Here is a 24,089-nt window from a genome sequence, read left to right as displayed (position 1 = left end):
TTTTACTTGGTGCTAATCTTTATGGTCTTTAGTAACGGGGCCTGTGTTTAGGTTCCTCTGCATCATTACCTTGTAAGTAAAGCCCTATAAAAATTAACGTGTTTTTTGCAATAATAAGCCCTCCCCCAAAAATAAACCCTAGTTTGATTTTTGGAGTAGGCTTTAAATATAAGCCCTATTCCAAAAACAAGCCAGAGTTGGTCAGCGCTTCCAGCGCTAGGCTATGTGACGTGACACTAGGTTATGTCGCTAACATCACGGGGACATTACCCAACGTTGGAGGTAATGAAATATGCATGATGTAGCTACCAAATTGTTCTACTGCTTTCTCACACCATGGCAGGGTAAAATCTGCTCAACCACTCCCGAGTCCCAACTCCTGAGTGTTGCTGCCTGGTTCCCACCTACTAGCCGCTACTGTGCTATGATATTTGCTTGGTTGCCGTTCCCGCCTCCCAAATGCTGACTCCTGGGTCCCGCCTCCCGGCTGCTACTGCCCTATGGCGTGGGCTTGGCTGCCGCTCCAGGGTCCCACCTCCTGCCTCCCAAGTGTTTCCTCTTGGATCCCGCCGCCCAGCCAGCCCTGCTCCCTCCCGCAGAAGCAGCCAAGTGAGACGTCACAACCACCGTTCCTGAGTCCCATTCCAGACTCCCGGCCGCATAGAGAAGAAGAGTGGCATTGCCACACAAAATGTTTTGAGAGTGCCAGTATGTGTTACCATAAGAGACACTGACACTGCACCAGCAATTGTGAATTTAAGTTAGGGTAAAGGTACCGCTGGCCATACACCTACAAGCTGAAGCTGGCCAAACACCTTCAAGGTAAAATGAAACATGAATGTGTGATTGTTCTTCATGGAAAAAAGCCCTCCCCCAAATATGAGCCCTAACCCTTTTTGTATATGAAAATAATATAATAATATAATAGTATCAAATCAAAAGGCTACATTTTAACTGTGGGGTGGATTTAAAAACAAAAAATACAAAAGCGGAATATATCGGGGAGCAGCAGAAATTAACCCCTTCACCTTCTGGCGATTGCCTTTTAATGCAATGTTGCAGCCACCAAAAAAACATGTAATTTTGGCATTTGAAATGGTTTCCCACTACGCTGTGTACCAATCAGATTAATTGATTTCATATTTAGATCGGGCTTCTCTGAACTCGGTAATGCCAAATTTGTGTATTTTTATATTATTGTTATATTTTCAATGGGGCAAAAGGGGACGATTTTAACTTTTTTTTTAATTTCTTCATATTTTTTAAAAAAATTTTTTTTACTGATTTTACTAGTCCTCCTAGGGGACATTATGACTATATACTGCAATCGCTTCTCCTGATCAGAGAGATGCTCCTGATTGAGTTTTCAACTCCGAAATGCGTTGAATAAAATTACTCTTTCTTTGTCGCTCTATTGGGAGACCCAGACAATTGGGGTGTATAGCTATGCCTCCGGAGGCCGCACAAAGTATTACACTCAAAAGTGTTAAGCCCCTCCCCTTCTGCCTATACACCCCCGTGCTCCCACGGGCTCCTCAGTTTTTTGCTTTGTGCGAAGGAGGTCAGACACGCACGCACAGCTCCACAGATTGGTCAGCAGCAGCTGCTGACCATGTCGGATGGAAGAAAAGTGGGCCCATATAGGGCCCCCAGCATGCTCCCTTCTCACCCCACTCTTGTCGGCGGTGTTGTTAAGGTTGAGGTATCCATTGCGGGTACGGAGGCTGGAGCCCACATGCTGTTTTCCTTCCCCATCCCCCTCAGGGTTCTGGTGGAAGTGGGATCCTATCGGTCTCCAGGCACATGAGACCGTGCTTCATCCACAACTCCTGTGGAGCCTGCTGGATAGGAGCCGGGTATCGTTCAGGGACATGGCCCTGCTACTTGGAGGTACTCTGTGTCCCCGTGGGGACCGCGCACAGCAACACTCCAGCTTTGCTGGGTGTGCTAGTGCACCGGGGACCGCGGAGCTGACCGGGTTAATATGTGCCATTACACACTCAGCGTTGCTGAGTGTGTTTATGTATAGGGACTGCCGTATTGACCGCCGCTGCCTTGGAAATACTGCGGCGCGGCTGGGACTTGTAGTGCGCCGGGGACTTCCACGCCGGCCGCGCTTTTACGGCGGCCGCATTTATTACTAGAGTCCCCGGCTTTTTGCGGCCTAGTTTCCTTTCCTCCCGCCCATAGCCCTGACAGGCAGGGGAAGGGCGGGACGCTGCATAGAACGAGCAGCACTGAGGGCTGGAGCATGCTTTGCATACTCCACCCCTCTCACTGTGCACAGTGCAGGCACCAGTTCCCGCTCTTTCTGGGTCACGCCCACGGCTCCCTCCTCTCCTCAGGACGCATTCCTGTCAGCTCCTCGGACGCTGCAGAGGGGGACAAAATCTGGGAGACCCAGGCAGGGACTCTGGTGGCCTCACAACCGCTTTAAGCGGGTGGTAAGCAGCACCTGTGGTGCTAGCCCCATTGTGCAGTAGTGTAACATTATATATGTTTATTTTACACTGTATAGTGCACAGTTGATTTCTGGCTATATACCCTATTGTGTTGCTCAGGGAAGATAATAGCATGGCGCCCACGAAAGGCAGGGGTGCCAAAACACAGGCTTATTATGTTGCCTGCGCCGCATGTACAACCCCGCTACCGGCAGGTTCCACTGACCCTCATTGTCTGCACTGTTCGGCCCCTGTGGCACTTGCTCAGCCAGAGCCTCTGCTAAGAGGGGCCCAGGGGGAGCCACCTGCTAACACTGTTCAGGTGACAGGGACGGAGTTTGCAAAACTCTCTGAGACTATGGCTAAGATACTAGAAGCCTTGCAGTACAGGCCGGTATCTCAGCACAGGGACTCTGTTGAATCTTTGTTCCCTGGCCCCCCTCAGTTGGACCAGCAATGTCCTCCCGGGGTATCTCATGGATCTCAAGCTGAGGGTTCTGACACAGACCCCAGCCCCAGACCGACTAAGCGAGCTCGCTTAGATTTTCCCTCGACATCATCATATTGTTCAGGGTCTCAGCGAGGGGAATCGCTGGTCGATGACGCGGAAGTAGCTGATCAGGATTCTGATCCTGAGGCCGCTCTCAATCTTGATACTCCGGACGGGGACGCCATAGTGAACGACCTTATTGCATCCATCAATCGTATGTTGGATATTTCTCCCTCAGCTCCTCCGGCGGAGGAGTCGGCTTCCCAGCAGGAGAAATTCCGTTTCAGGTTTCCCAAGCGTACACAGAGTATGTTTCTGGACCACTCCGATTTCAGAGAGGCAGTCCAGAATCACCATGCTTGTCCAGATAAGCGTTTTTCTAAGCGCCTTAAGGATACACGTTATCCTTTTCCCCCTGACGTGGTCAAAAGTTGGGCTCAGTGTCCCAAGGTGGATCCTCCAATCTCCAGACTGGCAGCTAGATCCATACGTGCAGTGGAAGATGGGGCTTCACTCAAAGATGCCACTGACAGGCAGATGGAGCTCTGGTTGAAATCCATCTATGAAGCTATCGGCGCTTCTTTTGCCCCAGCATTCGCAGCCGTATGGGCGCTACAAGCTATCTCAGCAGGTCAAGCGCAAATTGACGCAGCCACACGCACGTCCGCGCCACAGGTGGCGTCCATAACCACTCAGACGTCGGCATTTGCGTCTTACGCTATTAATGCTATCCTGGATTCTGCGAGCCGTACGGCGGTTGCAGCCGCCAATTCGGTGGTACTCCGCAGGGCCTTGTGGCTACGGGAATGGAAGGCAGATTCTGTTTCCAAAAAGCGCTTAACCAGTTTGCCAATTTCGGGCGAACGATTGTTTGGCGAGCGTTTAGATGAAATCATCAAACAATCCAAGGGAAAGGATACATCCTTACCCCAGCCCAAACCGAACATACCCCAACAGAGGAAGGGGCAGTCGAGGTTTCGGTCCTTTCGGGGCGCGGGCAGGTCCCAATTCTCCTCGTCCAAAAGGCCTCAGAAAGATCAAAGGAACTCTGATGCATGGCGGTCTAAGTCACGTCCTAAACAGACCACCGGAGGTGCCGCTACCAAAGCGGCTTCCTCATGACTTTCGGCATCCTCACTCCGCATCCTCGGTCGGTGGCAGGCTCTCCCGCTTTTGCGACACCTGGCTGCCACGGGTAAAAGACCGTTGGGTGAGAGATATTCTGTCTCACGGTTACAAGATAGAGTTCACCTCTCGTCCCCCGACTCGATTCTTCAGGTCATCCCCGCCTCCCGAGCGAGCCGAGGCTCTTCTGCAGGCGCTGGGCATTCTGAAGGCAGAAGGAGTGGTGGTCCCTGTTCCTCTTCAGCAACAGGGCCACGGTTTTTACTCCAACTTGTTTGTGGTCCCAAAGAAGGACGGGTCTTTTCGACCTGTCCTGGACCTGAAACTTCTCAACAAACACGTAAAGACCAGGCGGTTCCGGATGGAATCCCTCCGCTCCGTCATCGCCTCAATGTCCCAGGGAGATTTCCTTGCATCGATCGATATCAAGGATGCTTATCTCCACGTACCGATTGCTCCAGAGCACCAGCGCTTCTTGCGCTTCGCCATAGGGAACGAACACCTGCAGTTCGTGGCACTGCCGTTCGGCCTGGCAACAGCCCCACGGGTTTTCACCAAGGTTATGGCTACTGTAGTAGCGGTCCTCCACTCTCAGGGTCACTCGGTGATCCCGTACTTGGACGATCTGCTGATCAAGGCACCCTCTCAAGAGGCATGCCAACGCAGCCTCGAAGCTACCCTGGAGACTCTCCAGAGTTTCGGGTGGATCATCAATTTTCCAAAGTCAAATCTGACACCGGCCCAATCGCTGACATACCTTGGCATGGAGTTTCATACCCTCTCAGCGATAGTGAAGCTTCTGCTGATCAAGCAGCGGTCACTACAGACAGGGGTACAATCTCTCCTTCAAGGTCAGTCACACACCTTGAGACGCCTCATGCACTTCCTGGGGAAGATGGTGGCAGCAATGGAGGCAGTTCCTTTCGCGCAGTTTCACCTGCGTCCTCTTCAATGGGACATCCTTCGCAAATGGGACAGGAAGCCGACGTCCCTCGACAGGAACGTCTCCCTCTCGCAGGCGACCAAAGCTTCCCTTCGGTGGTGGCTTCTTCCCACTTCATTATCGAAAGGGAAATCCTTCCTACCCCCATCCTGGGAGGTGGTCACGACGGACGCGAGTCTGTCAGGGTGGGGAGCGGTTTTTCTCCACCACAGGGCTCAGGGTACGTGGACCCAGCAAGAGTCCTCGCTTCAGATCAATGTTCTGGAAATACGGGCAGTGTATCTTGCCCTGAAAGCGTTCCAGCAGTGGCTGGAAGGCAAGCAGATCAGAATTCAGTCAGACAATTCCACAGCGGTGGCATACATCAACCACCAAGGCGGTACACGCAGTCGGCAAGCCTTCAAGGAAGTCCGGCGGATTCTACTGTGGGTGGAAGCCACGGCCTCCACCATCTCCGCAGTTCACATTCCAGGCGTGGAAAACTGGGAAGCAGATTATCTCAGTCGCCAGGGCATGGACGCAGGGGAATGGTCCCTTCACCCGGGCGTGTTTCAGGAGATCTGCTGCCGCTGGGGGGTGCCGGACGTCGATCTCATGGCGTCCCGGCACAACAACAAGGTACCAGCGTTCATGGCACGGTCTCAAGATCCCAGAGCTCTGGCGGCAGACGCCTTAGTTCAGGATTGGTCGCAGTTTCAGCTCCCTTATGTGTTTCCTCCGCTGGCACTATTGCCCAGAGTGTTACGCAAGATCAGGGCCGACTGCCGCCGCGTCATCCTCGTCGCTCCAGACTGGCCGAGGCGGTCGTGGTACCCGGATCTGTGGCATCTCACGGTCGGCCAACCGTGGGCACTACCAGACCGACCAGACTTGCTATCTCAAGGGCCGTTTTTCAATCTGAATTCTGCGGCCCTCAACCTGACTGTGTGGCCATTGAGTCCTGGATCCTAGCGTCTTCAGGGTTATCTCAAGACGTCATTGCCACTATGAGATAAGCTAGGAAACCAACGTCCGCCAAGATCTACACAGGACGTGGAAAATTTTCCTGTCGTGGTGCTCTGCTCAGGGTATTTCTCCCTGGCCTTTTGCTTTGCCCACTTTTCTGTCCTTCCTTCAATCTGGACTGGAAAAGGGTTTGTCGCTCGGCTCCCTTAAGGGACAAGTCTCGGCGCTCTCTGTGTTTTTCCAGAAGCGCCTAGCCAGACTTCCACAGGTACGCACGTTCCTGCAGGGGGTTTGTCACATCGTCCCTCCTTACAAGCGGCCGTTAGAACCCTGGGATCTGAACAGGGTGCTGACGGTTCTTCAGAAACCACCATTCGAGCCAATGAGGGATATTTCTCTCTCACGCCTTTCGCAGAAAGTGGTTTTTCTAGTAGCAGTCACTTCACTTCGGAGAGTGTCTGAGCTAGCAGCGCTGTCATGCAAAGCCCCTTTCCTGGTGTTTCACCAGGACAAGGTGGTTCTACGTCCGGTTCCGGAATTTCTCCCTAAGGTGGTATCCCCCTTTCATCTCAATCAGGATATCTCCTTACCTTCTTTTTGTCCTCATCCAGTTCACCAATGTGAAAAGGATTTGCACTTGTTAGATCTGGTGAGAGCACTCAGAGTCTACATTTCTCGTACGGCGCCCCTGCGCCGCTCGGACGCAGCGTAAAGGGTCACAGGCTTCCAAATCAACCCTGGCTCGGAGGATCAAGGAGCCAATTATCGAAGCTTACCGTTCGGCTGGGCTTCCGGTTCCCTCAGGGCTGAAGGCCCATTCTACCAGAGCCGTGGGCGCGTCCTGGGCTTTGAGGCACCAGGCTACGGCTCAGCAGGTGTGTCAGGCGGCTACCTGGTCGAGCCTGCACACTTTCACGAAGCACTCTCAGGTGCATACCTATGCTTCGGCGGATGCCAGCCTAGGTAGACGAGTCCTTCAGGCGGCGGTTGCCCACCTGTAGGAAGAGGCCGTTTTACGGCTCTGTTACGAGGTATTATTTTACCCACCCAGGGACTGCTTTTGGACGTCCCAATTGTCTGGGTCTCCCAATAGAGCGACAAAGAAGAAGGGAATTTTGTTTACTTACCGTAAATTCCTTTTCTTCTAGCTCTAATTGGGAGACCCAGCACCCGCCCCTGTTTTTTTGTGTACACATGTTGTTCATGTTGAATGGTTTCAGTTCTCCGATATTCCTTCGGATTGAAGTTACTTTAAACCAGTTTATAATTCTTTTTCCTCCTTCTTGCTTTTGCACCAAAACTGAGAAGCCCGTGGGAGCACGGGGGTGTATAGGCAGAAGGGGAGGGGCTTAACACTTTTGAGTGTAATACTTTGTGCGGCCTCCGGAGGCATAGCTATACACCCCAATTGTCTGGGTCTCCCAATTAGAGCTAGAAGAAAAGGAATTTACGGTAAGTAAACAAAATTCCCTTCTTCAAGTACTAGCATTTTCCTTGTGGATAGCAGTGCGGATTTAACCCTATATCTCCAATTTCTACACTAACACAAAATACACAGACATGAGGGATTCCAACTCTTTGTAGCAAGCAGCAGCATGGAGAAGTGTAGCTGTGACTGGGATGGACACAAGAAAGCAGAATCATGGGTTTGTTTGTATCTCCCACTCTCTTTTTCACGGTTTCTCACTTTGCTTTTTTTTCTAGCTCTTCCTGTCCAAACTCCAAACACTTGAAAATGTATATTTACTGGCAATAGATGAAAACATTCTTGTTTGCATCCAGAAACTGAAAAAATGTCTCTACGTAAGTGGTCAGATAATTTAGTATAGTAATTAAAAAACGGATTTTTGTGTACTCACCGTAAAATCGTTTTCTCTTAGCTATCATTGGGGGACACAGGACCATGGGTGTTATGCTGCCTATCCATAGGAGGACACTAAGTAGATGCAAAAGCATAGCTCCTCCTCTGCAGTATACACCCCCTGGCCGGGCCAGGCAACCTCAGTTTTAGTACACAAGCAGTAGGAGAAAAAGCCAGTAAAACCTCAACAGAGGAACATGAGAAAAAAAAAAAAAAAAGTCATAACCAAATAAGGTACTGAGAGAACCAAGGCCCAACAGGGCAACAGGGTGGGTGCTGTGTCCCCCAATGATGGCTAAGAGAAAACGATTTTACGGTGAGTACACAAAAATCCGTTTTTCTCTGACGCCTCATTGGGGGACACAGGACCATGGGACGTCCTAAAGCAGTCCATGGGTGGGAAAAATAAAAACAAGACAACGCAACCCAAGGACTAGGAACCAGTCCCAGACAGCCTGGAGCACCTACTGAGAGAAGGTGCTCTACTGCCGTTTGCAGAATTGTCCTACCCGGATTTGCCTCAGCTGAAACCTGGGTATGGACTCCGTAAAGCTTTGAAAACGTATGTAGGCTAGACCAGGTCGCAGCCTTACACACCTGTTCCACTGAAGCCTGATGCCGAATGGCCCACGAAACACCAACTGCTCGCGTGGAATGAGCCCGCAGCCCACTAGGAATGGGCTTGAGTTGCAAGCGGTAGACTTCCTGGATCGCAGAGCGAATCCAGTGAGCCAGAGTCGCCTTTGAAGCTGCCTGTCCCTTCTTAGGCCCCTCAGGAATGACGAACAAAGAGTTCGTTTTCCTAAAGCGGGCTGTCCTGGATATGTAATATCTGAGAGCTCTGACGAGGTCTAACGAATGCAGAGACCTTTCCACCCTATGAACTGGGAGTGGACAAAAGGAAGGCAGAACAATGTCCTTGTTCAAATGAAATGGGGTAGGAACCTTTGGAAGAAAATCCGGAAGGGGGCGCAGAACCACCTTGTCCTGGTGAAAAATCAGAAAAGGCTCGCTGCAAGAGAGTGCTGCTAGCTCCGAAACCAGTCTGATGGACGTAATTGCCACCAGGAACGTTACCTTCCAGGACAGAAGAGCAAGGGAGGATTCCTTGAGAGGTTCAAAGGGGGACCTCTGGAGACCGTCCAGAACGAAATTGAGGTCCCATGGGTCCAGCGGCCGTTTGTACGGGGGAACTAGATGGGAAACACACTGGAGGAAGGTCTTGACCTGCGGTTTTTGAGCCAGGCGGCATTGGTAGAAGATTGAGAGCGCTGAGACCTGCCCTTTAAGGGAACTAAGAGCCAACCTGCAGAAAATCGAGAATTCTGGGGATGGCAGAGGCAGAGGCTGGACGTTAATTTCCCTGCACCATGACAGGAAGATTTTCCACGTACGGTGGTAAATGCGGGATGAAGCAGGCTTTCGGGCGCTGATCATGGTGGAGATAACTGCGGGGGAGAATCCTGCTCTTGTTAATACCCAGGTCTCAATGGCTATGCCGTCAGCTTCAGGGTTCTGGAGTTCTGATAGGAAATGGGCCCTTGGGTCAGCAAGTCTGGGATGTCTGGAAGGCGCCACGGTACATCTACGAGCATTTGTACTAATTCGGATTACCAGGCGCGCCTGGGCCAGTCCGGTGCTATCAGTATCACCGGGACTCCCTCTGCCTTGATTTTCTTGATTACCCGCGGCAGCAGAGGTAGAGGTGGAAATATGTAAGGCAGGCGGAAGTGGTGCCAGGAGCAAACTAGAGCATCCGCACCGATGGACTGCGGATCGTGTGACCTGGCTATGAACGAGGGTACCTTTGCGTTCAACCTTGAGGGCATTAGATGCACGTCTGGTGTACCCCAGCGAGTGCAGATGTGTAGGAACACTTCTGGGTGGAGAGACCACTCTCCGGCGGCCAGACCTTGGCGACTTAGCAGTCTGCTGCCCAGTTCTCTACTCCCGGTATGTGTACCGCTGATATCACTGACCCTGTCGATTTGGCCCAGCTGAGTATCCTGTGGGCCTCGAGATAAGCTGCCTTGCTGCAGGTGTCCCTTCGGGGAGAGCTGAGAAGGTCGGTCCCTGCGTAGTCCGCGGCTGGTGGCGGGGAAAGCACGGGATGTCGACCAACCAAATGAGTTCCGAAAGGAGCGGAACGAGGACTGTGGACGTCTGGTGAAAGACGTCCTGGACTTCAGCTGGGGGAGGGAGGTAATCTTTCCTCCCGTGGCGTCAGAAATGAGCTTGTCCAGACGTTCGACAAACAATCGGTCTGGAAAAAAGGGAAGGCCCGTGAGAGACTTCTTGGAGGCAGAGTCCGCTCGCCATTGTCGGAGCCAGAGAGCTCTACGGATGGCTATGGTATTTGAGGCGGCAAACGCTGCGCAGGTAGCAGCGTCCATGGAGGCCTGCATGAGGTACTCCGCCGCAGCGGCAATTTGAGCTGTTACCTCTATGAAGGTATGAGTGAACTGGGATTCCTCAAGCGAAGTGTTAAGGGATTCTGCCCAGACCGAGATCGCCTTTGCGACCCACACAGCGGCAAAGGAGGGCGAGAGGGAGGAACCCGCAGCCTCAAAAGCAGAGTGGGCGAGGTGCTCCACCTGTCTGTCTGTCGGGTCCTTGGGTCCTTGATGGAGGAACCATCGGGTAAAGACAGGAGCGTCTTTGTGGTAAGGCGGGAGACCGGGGGGGGGGGGGGGGGGGGTCGACCGAGGGCGGATCGGCCCAGCCCTTAGGGGCAGGCGAGGCAAAAGGGTACCGGGACTCCATGAGTTTTCAGTTACTTTAGCGCCTGTCAGGCTTCTCCCTTTGCTTTGTGAGGATATCCTGAAACTCTGGGTGATCAGCGAAAACATTTTGGGGTTTCCTTGCGCTCTTAAAGGAGACCGCATGGTCAGTGGTAGTGGATGGCCGATCCTTCACATGCAGAGTTTGTTGATTGCTGCTATAAGGAAGTCTATTGCAGTTTGATCATCTGGGGAGGCTGAAACCAAGGAATCCTCCTGGTACAAACAGCATTCTCCCTCCTCCAGCTCTTCAGAAGCCGTGGAGCGTGTGGGAGAGCCTGCCCTTTGTGTTCCCGAGGGAGAGCCCGCTGGAGACACCCGGCCGTGTGCTCTTTTCCTGATCCCTGCAACCGGTGAAGCATGTGGCCAGATTACCTCAGAAGGATCCTCCATAGGGGTATCATCAGGCTGCGTTCCATCCAGGGAACCAGAAGGGTGTGGAGGACGACATTGCATAGCCAGCACCAGGTTCTGTGACAGTTTTTCCATGGATTGGGACAGAAACTGTGCCCATTCCGGTGGGCTGGGAGCCCTAGGCTCTGGGCTGACGGTTGCGGCAGTGGTGGCAGGGGGGTCTTGGGGGGCTATAGGGGCACAGGACTCACAGAGAGAAGAGGTGTGTTTACGTGGTAGCTCAGCGTGGCAGACAGTGCAGGCTGAATAATAGACTATGTGGGCCTTAGCACTCTTAGTGCCCTTAGAATTCTGCATGTGCCTAATAGGAGTATGCCAGGAAGGGGAGCAATGCTCAGCAGAGCTACAAGTGAAGCAAGCACCTCACCAGAATCAGCCGATGGCCCTGTCCTCAGGAAGGATTAAGCTCTATGGAGATCTTCGCATGCTTTCCTGGGGGGGGGGGGGGGGGGGCTTATCGCAGCCGCGGGGGGCGGGGCTTAGCGCTAAAAGAGCACGAAGATGAAGTCAGTGTGCCCCCCCCTGCTGTGGGTAGTAAAAAACGGCGGGAAGGGAGCTTCTGATAGTTTTCCTCCCTCTCCCTCCAGTCAGCACACAGCTTGTCACTGGTGGTTATCAGCCGGCTTTTCTGCTAGAGCAAATAAACAGAGCAAATAAACAGCGTGAGTCCCTGAGCCCTTGGCCCTCCCCCTGCCACCGAAAAATTATCTGCAGGACTTTCTGAAAACAGGAGTGACTTCCCCCCTCCTCCAGCCAGCAAGCTAGAGAAAAGTTAACACTGTGTGTGCAGGATCCTTGGGGCTCTCCTCCTTGCACTCAGCAAGGGACTTTCTCATAATAAATACTGTAAATGTCCTGGGAGCCTTCCCTGCAGCGTCTTTTCTCCCTTTGTCTGGGAAACCAGTCAGGGGGCATCTCACCTTAAAACACTGCTTCCGTCCAGGCAGTGAAAATAGCAGAGTCAGCTTGCTGTGTCCGGTCACACCGGTGCCATATTCAACTCAGAGCCTGCAAAGAGGGGCTGAGGAATTGGGCTATAAGGGCACAGGCCTCTACCCTGGGCTTTGGAAAATCGGTGTCTGTGGAACCTCTCGTCCAGCCCAGGATCCAGCGTCGCAGGAGGGGGTACGTGGAGACGACACTCCACGTTCCCGCCCGTTGATGGTAGTGGGAGATCGGTCCCAAAAGGAAACCGTCGCCCTCAAAAAATAACAAACCTTGAAAGGAAGTGCCTCCTACAGACACTAAGCTAAAACTGGGGTTGCCTGGCCCGGCCAGGGGGTGTATACTGCAGAGGAGGAGCTATGCTTTTGCATCTACTTAGTGTCCTCCTATGGATAGGCAGCATAACATCCATGGTCCTGTGTCCCCTAATGAGGCGTCAGAGAAATTAGCATGTTTGAAATATAGATTATTTCTTTCACACAGATTTACACAACAGCAGGTAACAGTGGATACAAATGTAGATGTTTATATTCTATAGAGAATATTCAAGCTCTTGTTCCACTTTCTCAGGACCTTGCAGTCAACATCAAATCTCCTGTTATTCTGACTAAAGGTGGTGTCACACACAGCGACGACGACGTCGCTGCTACGTCACCATTTTCTGTGACGTAGCAGCGACGTCCCGTCGCTGTGTGTGACATCCAGCAACGAGCAACCCTTGCTGTGAGGTCGCCGCTCGTTGCTGAATGCCCTGCTTCATTTTTTGGTCGTCGCTCTCCCGCTGTGACGCACACATCGCTGTGTGTGACAGCGAGAGAGCGACGAAATGAAGCAAGCAGGGAGCAGGAGTTGGAATCTGCAGTAAGCTTTAACCAGGGTAAACATCGGGTAACTAAGGGAAGACCTATCCCTGGTTACCCGATATTTACCTTCGTTACCAGCGTCCGCCGCTCTCGCTGCCAGTGCCGGCTCCCTGCTCTCTGCACATGTAGCTGCAGTACACATCGTGTAATTAACCAGATGTGTACTGTAGCTAGGAGTGCAGGGAGCCAGCGCTAAGCAGTGTGCGCGGCTCCCTGCTCTCTGCACATGTAGCACAGCGACACGTGTCGTTATGATCGCTGCTGTGTCTGCTGTGTTTGACAGCTAAGCAGCGATCATAACAGCGACTTACAAGGTCGCTGTTGTGTCACAGAAAATGGTGACGTAACAGCGATGTCGTTGTCGCTATGTGTGAACCCAGCTTAACTATCTCCCAGCAAAAATGCCAGGAGTCCATTATTCTGGATGCAGTTTATGACGTTTTACTAATTTATATTTTAAAAAAAGTTGATGTGACATCAGATGATGAACTTCTTGAAATATAATTCATGGAATTAGAAAATTAACTATAAAATACCTGAAAAATGTGTCCATCAACCTCTGCATAAGCTTTAACAGCATGTTCTGTTATAAGGTATGTAATAAAAGCAAACCCCTTAGGCTTCTTAGTTAGCTTGTCAATTGGAAAATGGATTTCCGAGAGAGGACCTGAAGGTGGAAAGAGAAGTAATTATTGAAGAAATAACTTTCTTAGATGAAGTATTTACAACATTCATATTAGTTTCTTAATACCATATAGTATAAGGCAATGGTAGGTCATCAGTTTCTGCTTGGGAGCGTTCCAAGTGCTAAGGAGTGGTGATGCACACCTTCAGAGCTCTTCCCTCCACTTCATATAGTCACATGAATGTGCTAAGCACATAAAATACATGGGAAAAGAAGGGAATTTTGTTACTTACCGTAAATTCCTTTTCTTCTAGCTCTTATTGGGAGACCCAGACGATTGGGTGTATAGCACTGCCTCCGGAGGCCACACAAAGCAATTACACTAAAAAGTGTAAGGCCCCTCCCCTTCTGGCTATACACCCCCAGTGGGATCACTGGCTCACCAGTTTTAGTGCAAAAGCAAGAAGGAGGAAAGCCAATAACTGGTTTAAACAAATTCTCTCCGAGTAACATCGGAGAACTGAAAACCGTTCAACATGAACAACATGTGTACCCGCAAACAAACCAACAATCCCGAAGGACAACAGGGCGGGTGCTGGGTCTCCCAATAAGAGCTAGAAGAAAAGGAATTTACGGTAAGTAACAAAATTCCCTTCTTCTTCGTCGCTCTATTGGGAGACCCAGACGATTGGGACGTCCAAAAGCTGTCCCTGGGTGGGTAAAGAAATACCTCATGTTAGAGCTGCAAGACAGCCCTCCCCTTTGGGGAGGCAACTGCCGCCTGCAGGACTCTTCTACCTAGGCTGGCGTCCGCCGAAGCATAGGTATGCACCTGATAATGTTTGGTGAAAGTGTGCAGACTCGACCAGGTAGCTGCCTGGCACACCTGTTGAGCCGTAGCCTGGTGTCGTAATGCCCAGGATGCACCCACGGCTCTGGTAGAATGGGCCTTCAGCCCTGATGGAACCGGAAGCCCAGCAGAACGGTAGGCTTCAAGAATTGGTTCTTTGATCCATCGAGCCAGGGTGGCTTTAGAAGCCTGCGACCCTTTGCGCTTACCAGCGACAGGGACAAAGAGTGCATCCGAACGGCGCAAGGGCGCCATGCGGGAAATGTAGATTCTGAGTGCTCTCACCAGATCTAACAAATATAAATCCTTCTCATACCGATGAACTGCATGAGGACAAAACGAAGGCAAAGAGATATCCTGATTAAGATGAAAAGAGGATACCACCTTCGGGAGAAACTCCTGAATAGGACGCAGCACAACCTTGTCCTGGTGGAAGACCAGGAAGGGAGCCTTGGATGATAGTGCTGCCAGCTCAGACACTCTCCGAAGAGATGTGATCGCTACCAGAAAAGCCACTTTCTGTGATAGTCTAGAAAGTGAAACCTCCTTCAGAGGCTCGAAAGGCGGCTTCTGGAGGGCAACTAGTACCCTGTTCAGATCCCATGGATCTAACGGCCGCTTGTACGGGGGTACGATATGGCAAACCCCCTGTAGGAACGTGCGCACCTTAGGAAGGCGTGCCAAACGCCTCTGAAAAAAGACGGATAGCGCCAAGACCTGACCTTTAAAGGGAGCCGAGCGACAAACCTTTTTCTAACCCAGATTGCAGGAAAGAAAGAAAGGTAGGCAATGCAAATGGCCAGGGAGACACTCCCTGAGCAGAGCACCAGGATAAAAATATCCTCCACGTTCTGTGGTAGATCTTAGCAGACGTGGGCTTCCTAGCCTGTCTCATGGTGGCAACGACCCCTTGGGACAATCCTGAAGACGTTAGGATCCAGGACTCAATGGCCACACAGTCAGGTTCAGGGCCGCAGAATTCCGATGGAAAAACGGCCCTTGGGACAGTAAGTCTGGTCGGTCTGGGAGTGCCCACAGTTGGCCGACCGTGAGCTGCCACAGATCCGGGTACCACGCCCTCCTCGGCCAGTCTGGGGCGACAAGTATGACGCGGCTGCAATCGGATCTGATTTTGCGTAGCACTCTGGGCAGGAGTGCCAGAGGTGGAAACACATAAGGGAGCCGGAACTGCGACCAATCTTGCACTAGGGCGTCTGCCGCCAGCGCTCTTTGATCGCGAGACCGTGCCATGAAGGTTGGGACCTTGTTGTTGTGCCGTGACGCCATTAGGTCGACGTCCGGCACCCCACAGCGGCGACAGATTTCCTGAAACACGTCTGGGTGAAGGGACCATTCCCCTGCGTCCATGCCCTGGCGACTGAGGAAGTCTGCTTCCCAGTTTTCTACGCCGGGGATGTGAACCGCGGATATGGTGGAGGCTGTGGCTTCCACCCACATCAGAATCCTCCGGACTTCCTGGAAGGCTTGCCGACTGCGTGTCCCCCCTTGGTGGTTGATGTATGCCACCGCTGTGGAGTTGTCCGACTGAATTCGGATCTGCCTTCCTTCCAGCCACTGCTGGAAGGCTAGTAGGGCAAGATACACTGCTCTGATTTCCAGAACATTGATCTGAAGGGTGGACTCCTGCTGAGACCACGTACCCTGAGCCCTGTGGTGGAGAAAGACTGCTCCCCACCCTGACAGACTCGCATCTGTCGTGACCACCGCCCAAGACGGTGGTAGGAAGGATCTTCCCTGTGATAATGAGGTGGGAAGAAGCCACCACTGCAGAGAGTCTTTGGCTGTCTGGGAAAGGGAGACCTTCCTGTCCAGGGATGTTGACTTCCCGTCCCATTGGCAGAGAATGTCCCATTGAAGTGGACGCAGATGAAACTGCGCAAACGGAACCGCCTCTATTGCCGCCACCATCTTCCCGAGGAAGTGCATGAGGCGTCTTAAGGAGTGCGGCTGACTTTGAAGGAGAGCCTGCACCCCAGTCTGTAGAGACCGCTGCTTGTCCAGCGGAAGTTTCACTATCGCTGAGAGAGTATGAAACTCCATGCCAAGATACGTTAGTGATTGGGCCGGTGACAGATTTGACTTTGGGAAGTTGATGATCCACCCGAACGCCTGGAGAGTCTCCAGTGCAACATTCAGGCTGAGTCGGCATGCCTCTTGAGAGGGTGCCTTGACCAGTAGATCGTCCAAGTAAGGGATCACAGAGTGTCCCTGAGAGTGCAAGACTGCTACCACTGCCGCCATGACCTTGGTGAACACCCGAGGGGCTGTCGCCAGACCAAATGGCTGAAGATGGTCGTCTCCTATCACGAAGCGTAGGAAGCATTGGTGCTCTGTAGCAATCGGCACGTGGAGATAAGCATCCTTGATGTCTATTGATGCTAGGAAATCTCCTTGAGACATAGAGGCAATGACTGAGCGGAGGGATTCCATCCGGAACCGCCTGGCGTTCACATGCTTGTTGAGTAGTTTTAGGTCCAGAACAGGACGGAAGGAGCCGTCCTTTTTTGGAACCACAAAGAGATTGGAGTAAAATCCTCGCCCCCGTTCGAGAGGGGGGACAGGGATCACGACTCCTTCTGCTCTTAGAGAGTCCACCGCCTGCAGCAGGGCATCTGCTCGGTTGGGGTGTGGGGAGGTTCTGAAGAACCGAAGTGGAGGCCGAGAACTGAACTCGATTCTGTACCCGCGAGACAGAATGTCTGTTACCCACCGGTCTTTGACCTGAGACAGCCAAATGTCGCAAAAGCGGGAGAGCCTGCCACCGACCGAGGATGCGGAGTGAGGAGGCCGAAAGTCATGAGGTAGCCGCTTTGGAAGCGGTTCCTCCATTTGCTTTCCTGGGGCGTGAGTGAGCCCGCCAGGAATCTGAGTTCCCTTGTTCTTTCTGAGTCCTTTTGGACGAGGAGAATTGGGCCTTGCCCGAGCCACGAAAGGACCGAAACCTCGACTGCCACTTTTTCTGTTGAGGTTTACTTGCTCTGGGCTGTGGTAAGGAAGAGTCCTTACCCTTAGACTGTTTTATGATTTCAGCCAATGGCTCACCAAACAGTCTGTCTCTAGATAATGGCAAGCTGGTTAAGCATTTTTTGGAACCAGCATCTGCTTTCCAGTCCTTTAACCACAAGGCTCTGCGCAAAACCACAGAATTGGCGGACGCCATAGCGGTACGGCTCGTAGATTCTAGGACAGCATTGATAGCATAGGTCGCAAACGCAGACATTTGCGAAGTTAGGGACGCCACTTGCGGCACTGCTGGATGTATGAAAGCATCCACCTGTGCTAAACCAGCTGAAATAGCTTGGAGTGCCCACACGGCCGCGAATGCTGGAGCAAACGACGCGCCGATAGATTCATAGACAGATTTCAACCAAAGGTCCATCTGTCTGTCGTTGGCATCTTTAAGTGAAGCGCCATCCTCTACTGCGACTATGGATCTAGCCGCAAGCTTGGAAATTGGGGGATCCACCTTTGGACACTGGGTCCAGCGTTTGGCTACCTCAGAGGGAAAAGGATAACGGGTATCCTTAGAACGTTTAGAGAAACGCTTGTCTGGATGAGCGTCGTGTTTCTGGATCGATTCTCTGAAATCAGAGTGGTCCAAAAAAGCACTTAATTTACGCTTGGGATATAGGAAATGGAACTTCTCCTGCTGTGCAGCTGCCTCCTCTGCAGAAGGGGCTGGGGGAGAAATATCCAACAGCCTATTAATTGCCGATATAAGGTCATTAACCATGGCGTCACCATCAGGGGCATCCAGATTGAGAGGGGCCTCAGGATTAGAATCCTGGTCACCTTCCTCAGTCTCATCACAGAGAGACTCTTGTCGCTGAGACCCTGAACAGTGTGAGGACGTGGAGGGTCTTTCCCAGCGAGCTCGCTTAGGCTGCCTGGGACTGTCATCTGAGTCAGAGACTTCAGCCTGTGATGCTTGAGAGCCCCCTGAAGTACGGATTAGTTCCAACTGAGGGGGACCGGGGAGCATAGACACAGCAGTGTCCATGGCCTGAGCAACTGGCCTGGACTGCAAGGTCTCCAGGATTTTTGCCATAGTCACAGACATTTTATCAGCAAAAACTGCAAAGTCTGTCCCCGTCACCGGGGCAGGGTTCACAGGCGCCTCAGCCTGGGCTACCACCACATTAGGCTCTGGCTGACGAAGTGCCACTGGGATTGAACATTGAACACAATGTGAGTCTTTGGAGCCTGCCGGTAGATCAGCCCCACATGCAGTACAAACAGTGTACACAGCCTGTGCCTTGGCACCCTTGCGTTTTGCGGATGACATGTTGCTGCCTCCTCAGAGCAGTACAGGGTGTCCAGCCAAGAAGCGACCTTACAGTGCACTATATAAATATATATATATATATATATATATATATGGTACCAAGAAAAAAGTACACTAATATAACACTGAGGCACTAGAGGGGCCAGCACTACTGTGCTGCTTACCACCCGCTTAGGAGCGGTGTGTGGACGCCAGAAATCCCTCTAGTCTGGGTCTCCCAGAGCCTGCTGCCTTTCCCCAGCCAGCCGCATGTGTAATGGCTGCCGGCGTCCTTGTGGAGAGGGGGGGCGGGCCCTGGGCGTACACCGACGAAGAGCGGGAAGTCTGCTTCCCCCTGTGCCTAGTGAGAGGGCTGGAGCATGTAAATAAAGCTCCAGCCCTCGGCGCTGTTAATTGAGCAGCGTCTCTCCCCTACCCTGATTGACAGGGTGGGGGCGGGAACGAAGCGGCACTAGGCCGCAGAAGCCGGGGGCTAAAGTTAGAAGCGCCGCCGCCGTAAAAGCGCGGTCGGCGCAAAGTCCCCGGCGCACTACAAGTCGCAGCTGCGCCGCCGCTCCAGGAGCGGTCGGCGCAGTAGTTCCCAACATGAAACGTCACTCAGCAAAGCTGCAGTGACCTAACCCCGGCGCACAGCGCTACTGTCCCCGGCGCACTATAACGCTCAGCAAGCCTGAGAGTGTCCGTGCCTGCCGGGGACACAGAGTACCTGAAAGTTGCAGGGCCTTGTCCCTGAACGGCACTCCCGCTCCAAATCCAGCAGGTTCTATGGGTCTGTGGATGGAGCCCGGCCCCAGGGCTTGGGGGCCGGCAAGATCCCACTTCCACAGAGCCCCAGGGGATGTGGAAGGAAAACAGCATGTGGGCTCCAGCCTCTGTACCAGCAATAGGTACCTCAACCTTACAAGCACCACCGCGGGTGAGAAGGGAGCATGCTGGGGGCCCCATATGGGCCCTCTTTTCTTCCATCCGATATAGCCAGCAGCTACTGCTGACTACAAACAGTGGAGCTATGCGTGGATGTCTGACCTCCTTCGCACAAAGCAGAAAACTGGTGAGCCAGTGATCCCACTGGGGGTGTATAGCCAGAAGGGGAGGGGCCTTACACTTTTTAGTGTAATTGCTTTGTGTGGCCTCCGGAGGCAGTGCTATACACCCAATCGTCTGGGTCTCCCAATAGAGCGACGAAGAAAGACTAGATCAATGTAGTAGTTAATACCGTATTTTATGTATTACAAGACACAGTTTTCCTCACAAAAATTTGGGAAGAACATGAGGGGGTTCATCTTATAATCAGAATGTAGCTTACCGGGAGGTTGTGGCGATGGGTAGCAGGAGGAAGGGACAATGCTGCAGCCTGAGTGCGCTGCGCCGATGTCACTGTGCTGGGGCTGCGGGCGCTGTGGCTGTGCTGGGGCTGCAGGCTGCTGTGTTGGGGCTGCGGACACTGTGCTACGGGTTTCAAATAATGGCGACCGAAGTCAGTGTGTGCGCAAATGGATCTCTTAACTCAAGATCTAATCTGTGCACACGAGCCACCACCGAACCATTGATCTCCCAGCAGTGGACTTAAGGAAAATGGTGCCCAGAGGTGGCGCTGACTCCGGGATCCTTTTCTTTGAATCCTGCACCGCCAACAGTTTCTGGATGTTGCTTACCTGAGAGCAAGCATCTGGGACACCCACCGCACCACTCTCAGCATCGCTCTGCTCCACCACCACCCCTGCCTCCTGTGACCCTGCTCCACCACTGCTGCTGCTCTCCGGGTAAGACACCACCACCAGATTATAAGATGCACCCTATTTTTTTTTTCTTCTTTTTACTGAAATTTGGGGTGCATCTTATAATCCGGTGTGTCTTATAAACCGAAAAATACAGTACGTAAAAAAACTACTACAATAATGCTGGAAGAAACTTAAAAAAAAAAAAGGAAGAAATCTTTGCAAGCATTCTCAACCATCATGTCATGTCATAAAATCAATTAATAGTCCACTATATAAAATCATACCATGTTTTTCTGAAATTATGTACACAGACCTAGACAAAAATAGCACAACTCATGTTTATCACATCCCTGGTATTAACTATGCATACTCCCCACTATAAATAATATCAGTTATATACTCATGTCTACTAATGAGGATAAACAAAGTTCATACCAAATTTGGAGAATAATGCCTCCAGGTCCTCCTCAGTACAGCTGTATGGCAGGTTTCTAACAAACAGTCTTCCGGAGTCTGACAAATCTTCTTGCACCTCAGAGTCATTTTGCCGCTGTTCCCATGGTCTGTTCTGCATTTTCCCTGAGGAATGTGCTTCTTTTGCTTGCTCAACCCGGAAAACCTCAATGTACCTTGCACCTGAAAAGGATTTGTATAATTTAATGAACGGTTTTACCTTCAGATGAAATAGCTATTTTAAAACTGTGATTTGGTTTATTCAAGTTGTCGACATTATTTGCATGGATCCATCATAGATCCGTACATTTTAGCCTGTTTGCTTCCTTTGCAAGCAATCACAATGTCTTATCTATCCCAAAATGGTATCAATAAGAGGTTTTGGGGTACTCTTCGTAAAATCTTTGTCTCAGAGACTTCATTAGGGGGGGACACAGAAAGCCATGGGTGTCAGCTGATGTCACTAGAAGGCTGACACTATGCCAAAAAAGTGTGTTACCTCCTCCCTAGTACTATACACCCACCAACCGGAGCCAAGCTGGCCAGTTGGTGTGAAAGCAGTATGAAAAGCAACCTAATATGAATATAGATAGACTGGCCCAACAGAGATATTGAAGAGCGGGTGCTGTGTCCCCGAATGAAGGCTCTGAGAGGGATTTAACGGCGAGTAGACAAAATCTTCTTTTCTCTATTGCTTTATTCGGGGACACAGGAAACCATGAAATGTCCAAAGTAGTCCCCAGGATTGGAAGAAAAAGGACTTGAAAAATTGAAGAACAGAGGCGAGATTCCCAAAGACGCAAACCAGCCACTATGAATTGCAAAACCATTCTGTCTAGGTCTGAACTGTTGAGAGAAGGGTACAAAAAAAAAAAAAAGGAAGAGGTGTGTGAACCTCACTAGAACTTGGGAATGGTAAGAGCAGATAACAAGGAAGAAGCATGGAGAGTTGCCTTATAGAGGCCTGTCGCCGATGATCTACGTCCTAGACACAGGCAACAACGATAGTGAGGATGCTTGACCATTGTCTAATAAGCGTCTAGAATAGTAGAGTGAATCCAAATAAGAAAATCTATATGAGGACTCTCAGGGACACTAACAAGGAAGTCGGGCACCTAAGAACAGTGTTCTAGATAGAAGGAAGTGTTGAGACGCACTCTAACCAGGTACAATATATCTTACAGAGCGGACAGAGGAGGAGAAAGAGAAGAACAGCAAGAGATAAGGAAATCGCACAGTAAATCGGACACAGGATCACGCTGTTCAGGTGAAGGACAGAAACGAAGGATAACAAGACAGGCCTGTTAGTTCCGAGTAATGGCCAGAAGGGATCTTCGCTGGAAAAAAAAAAAAGCTTTCGGAAAACAGGGGAAAGAAAAGTAAAAGGGATTCAAAAGGAGGGGCGCTATAAAGTGGTAGACCCAAGACAAAGTCCTAGAGTTAACTGGAGACCAATATAGGGTAAATAAGCGAGCCCACTTCACGGGAAAACCTGATCAGAGACAAAGAAGCTAGGTTCCCTTGTAAGGCCGAAAAGGCAGAGACCTAACCTAGGAATTACTGAGGAACAGGCCAGACTCAAGGTTTGACCTCACGAAGGTCGGGGTGGTGGAGGGGGGGGGACAAGAGCAAGGATAGGTACAAAAGGAGGAGGGTGTCCATGCTTTGATAATGATCAATGAGCTGATCGGAGATACTGAACATTTTTAGAAAAAAGAAGAAGGAAACAGATATGAAAGTTTCCACATAGTGTGTGCGAGAAGGTAGATCACGTCCATGGTACCTCTATAGACCCGAACCGCTTGATCTTTCCGGAACTAGAGAATGCTGGAAGGAAGGGGGGAAAGGATAGATCAAAAGGCCAAGAGGAAGACAGAGACAATTGCTGAGTGTTCCAAAACCTGGACACGAACTGAGGGATCCTATAGTGCACTCTGGAAGTCATCAGACCGACATCAGTGGTACTCTGCCATAATGAATATGGAGGAGAACCGACTGAGGAGGCGACCACGTCTCCTGTCGAAGGTCCTTCGCAGTTAAAGAAGTCGACAGTCCAGATCTTGCTCTGGGAATGTGAATTGCTGAAAACACCAATACATCTTATTCAGGCCATGCTCAGAAACCTCTGCCATGACAAAACCAATAGGATTCCGCCTTTGTGAATAACGAGTGTTGCAGCTGTGTTGAATAGATGTGGATAGCCGCTTGACCAAAGATTTTACCAAAGCAGGATAGACAACGAAACAGCTCTGTGTTCCAGATGAGTTAAGTAACCAACCTACCAAAGCATTAAGCAACCTACCAATACATTAAGCAACCTACCAAAGCATTAAGCAACCTACCAATAGGATAGACAATGAAACAGCTCTGAGTTCCAGATGAAGAAAGGAGAGAAGCGTTACTGATCACATCAGCCATCCTAGAGGAAACTGTAGTAAAGTTCTCCAACTGATTAGATTGTAGGTCGACATCACAATCTTCCAACAATTAGGAAGAAGTCCTGGGAGGACTAAAGCTGGGTTTACACATAGCGACAACGACGGCGCTGTTACGTCACCATTTTCTGTGACGTAATAGCGACCTTGTATGTCGCTGTTATGATCGCTGCTTAGCTGTCAAACACAGCGACGCAGCAGCGATCATAACGTCGCTACATGTGCAGAGAGCAGGGAACCGCGCACACTGCTTAGCGCTGGCTCCCTGCTCTCCTAGCTACAGTACACATCGGGTTAATTACCCGATGTGTACTGCAGCTACATGTGCAGGGAGCCGCGCACACTGCTTAGCGCTGGCTCCCTGCACTCCTAGCTACAGTACATATCGGGTTAATTAACCCGATGTGTACTGCAGCTACATGTGCAGAGAGCAGGGACCCAGCACTGGCAGTGTGAGAGCGGCGGAGGCTGGTAACGAAGGTAAATATCGGGTAACCACCTTGGTTACCCGATGTTTACCCTGGTTACAGCTTACCGCAGCTGCCAGATGCCGGCTCCTGCTCTCTGTTCGCTTCATTTCGACGCTCTCTCGCTGTCACACACAGCGATCTGTGCGTCACAGCGGGAGAGCAACAATAAAAAAACGAACCAGGGCTGTGTGTAACGAGCAGCGATCTCACAGCAGGGGCCAGATCGCTGCTCAGTGTCACACACAGCGAGATCGCTAATGAGGTCACTGCTGCGTCACAAAAACAGTGACTCAGCAGCGATCTCAGCAGCGATCTCTCTGTGTGTGAAGCACCGCTTAGAGAGGAACACTGCCCGAAGGCCAAGATTAAGCAACTGAAAAGGATTTGTGAAATCATTCAAAAAGAGTGGAGAAGGACTATGT

The 24,089-nt window shown here is 51.2% G+C and overlaps 1 protein-coding gene across 2 annotated transcripts in view; it reads right to left on the bottom strand.

The window, feature by feature from the left end:
• Window positions 1–24,089, bottom strand: part of RBM19 (RNA binding motif protein 19) — a 146,698-nt gene that overhangs the window by 77,612 nt on the left and 44,997 nt on the right. For both annotated transcript variants that reach the window (XM_075320009.1, XM_075320010.1), the window contains 2 exons: window positions 20,745–20,945; window positions 13,344–13,474 (listed from right to left, as the gene is read on the bottom strand). In XM_075320009.1, the coding sequence (XP_075176124.1) occupies window positions 13,344–13,474; window positions 20,745–20,945 (332 nt within the window). The remainder of the gene's footprint in view (window positions 1–13,343; window positions 13,475–20,744; window positions 20,946–24,089) is intronic.

Source organism: Anomaloglossus baeobatrachus, chromosome 1 (assembly GCF_048569485.1).
Source record: "Anomaloglossus baeobatrachus isolate aAnoBae1 chromosome 1, aAnoBae1.hap1, whole genome shotgun sequence".
Classification (NCBI taxonomy): domain Eukaryota; kingdom Metazoa; phylum Chordata; class Amphibia; order Anura; family Aromobatidae; genus Anomaloglossus; species Anomaloglossus baeobatrachus.
This window is presented reverse-complemented; position numbering and strand designations above follow the sequence as displayed.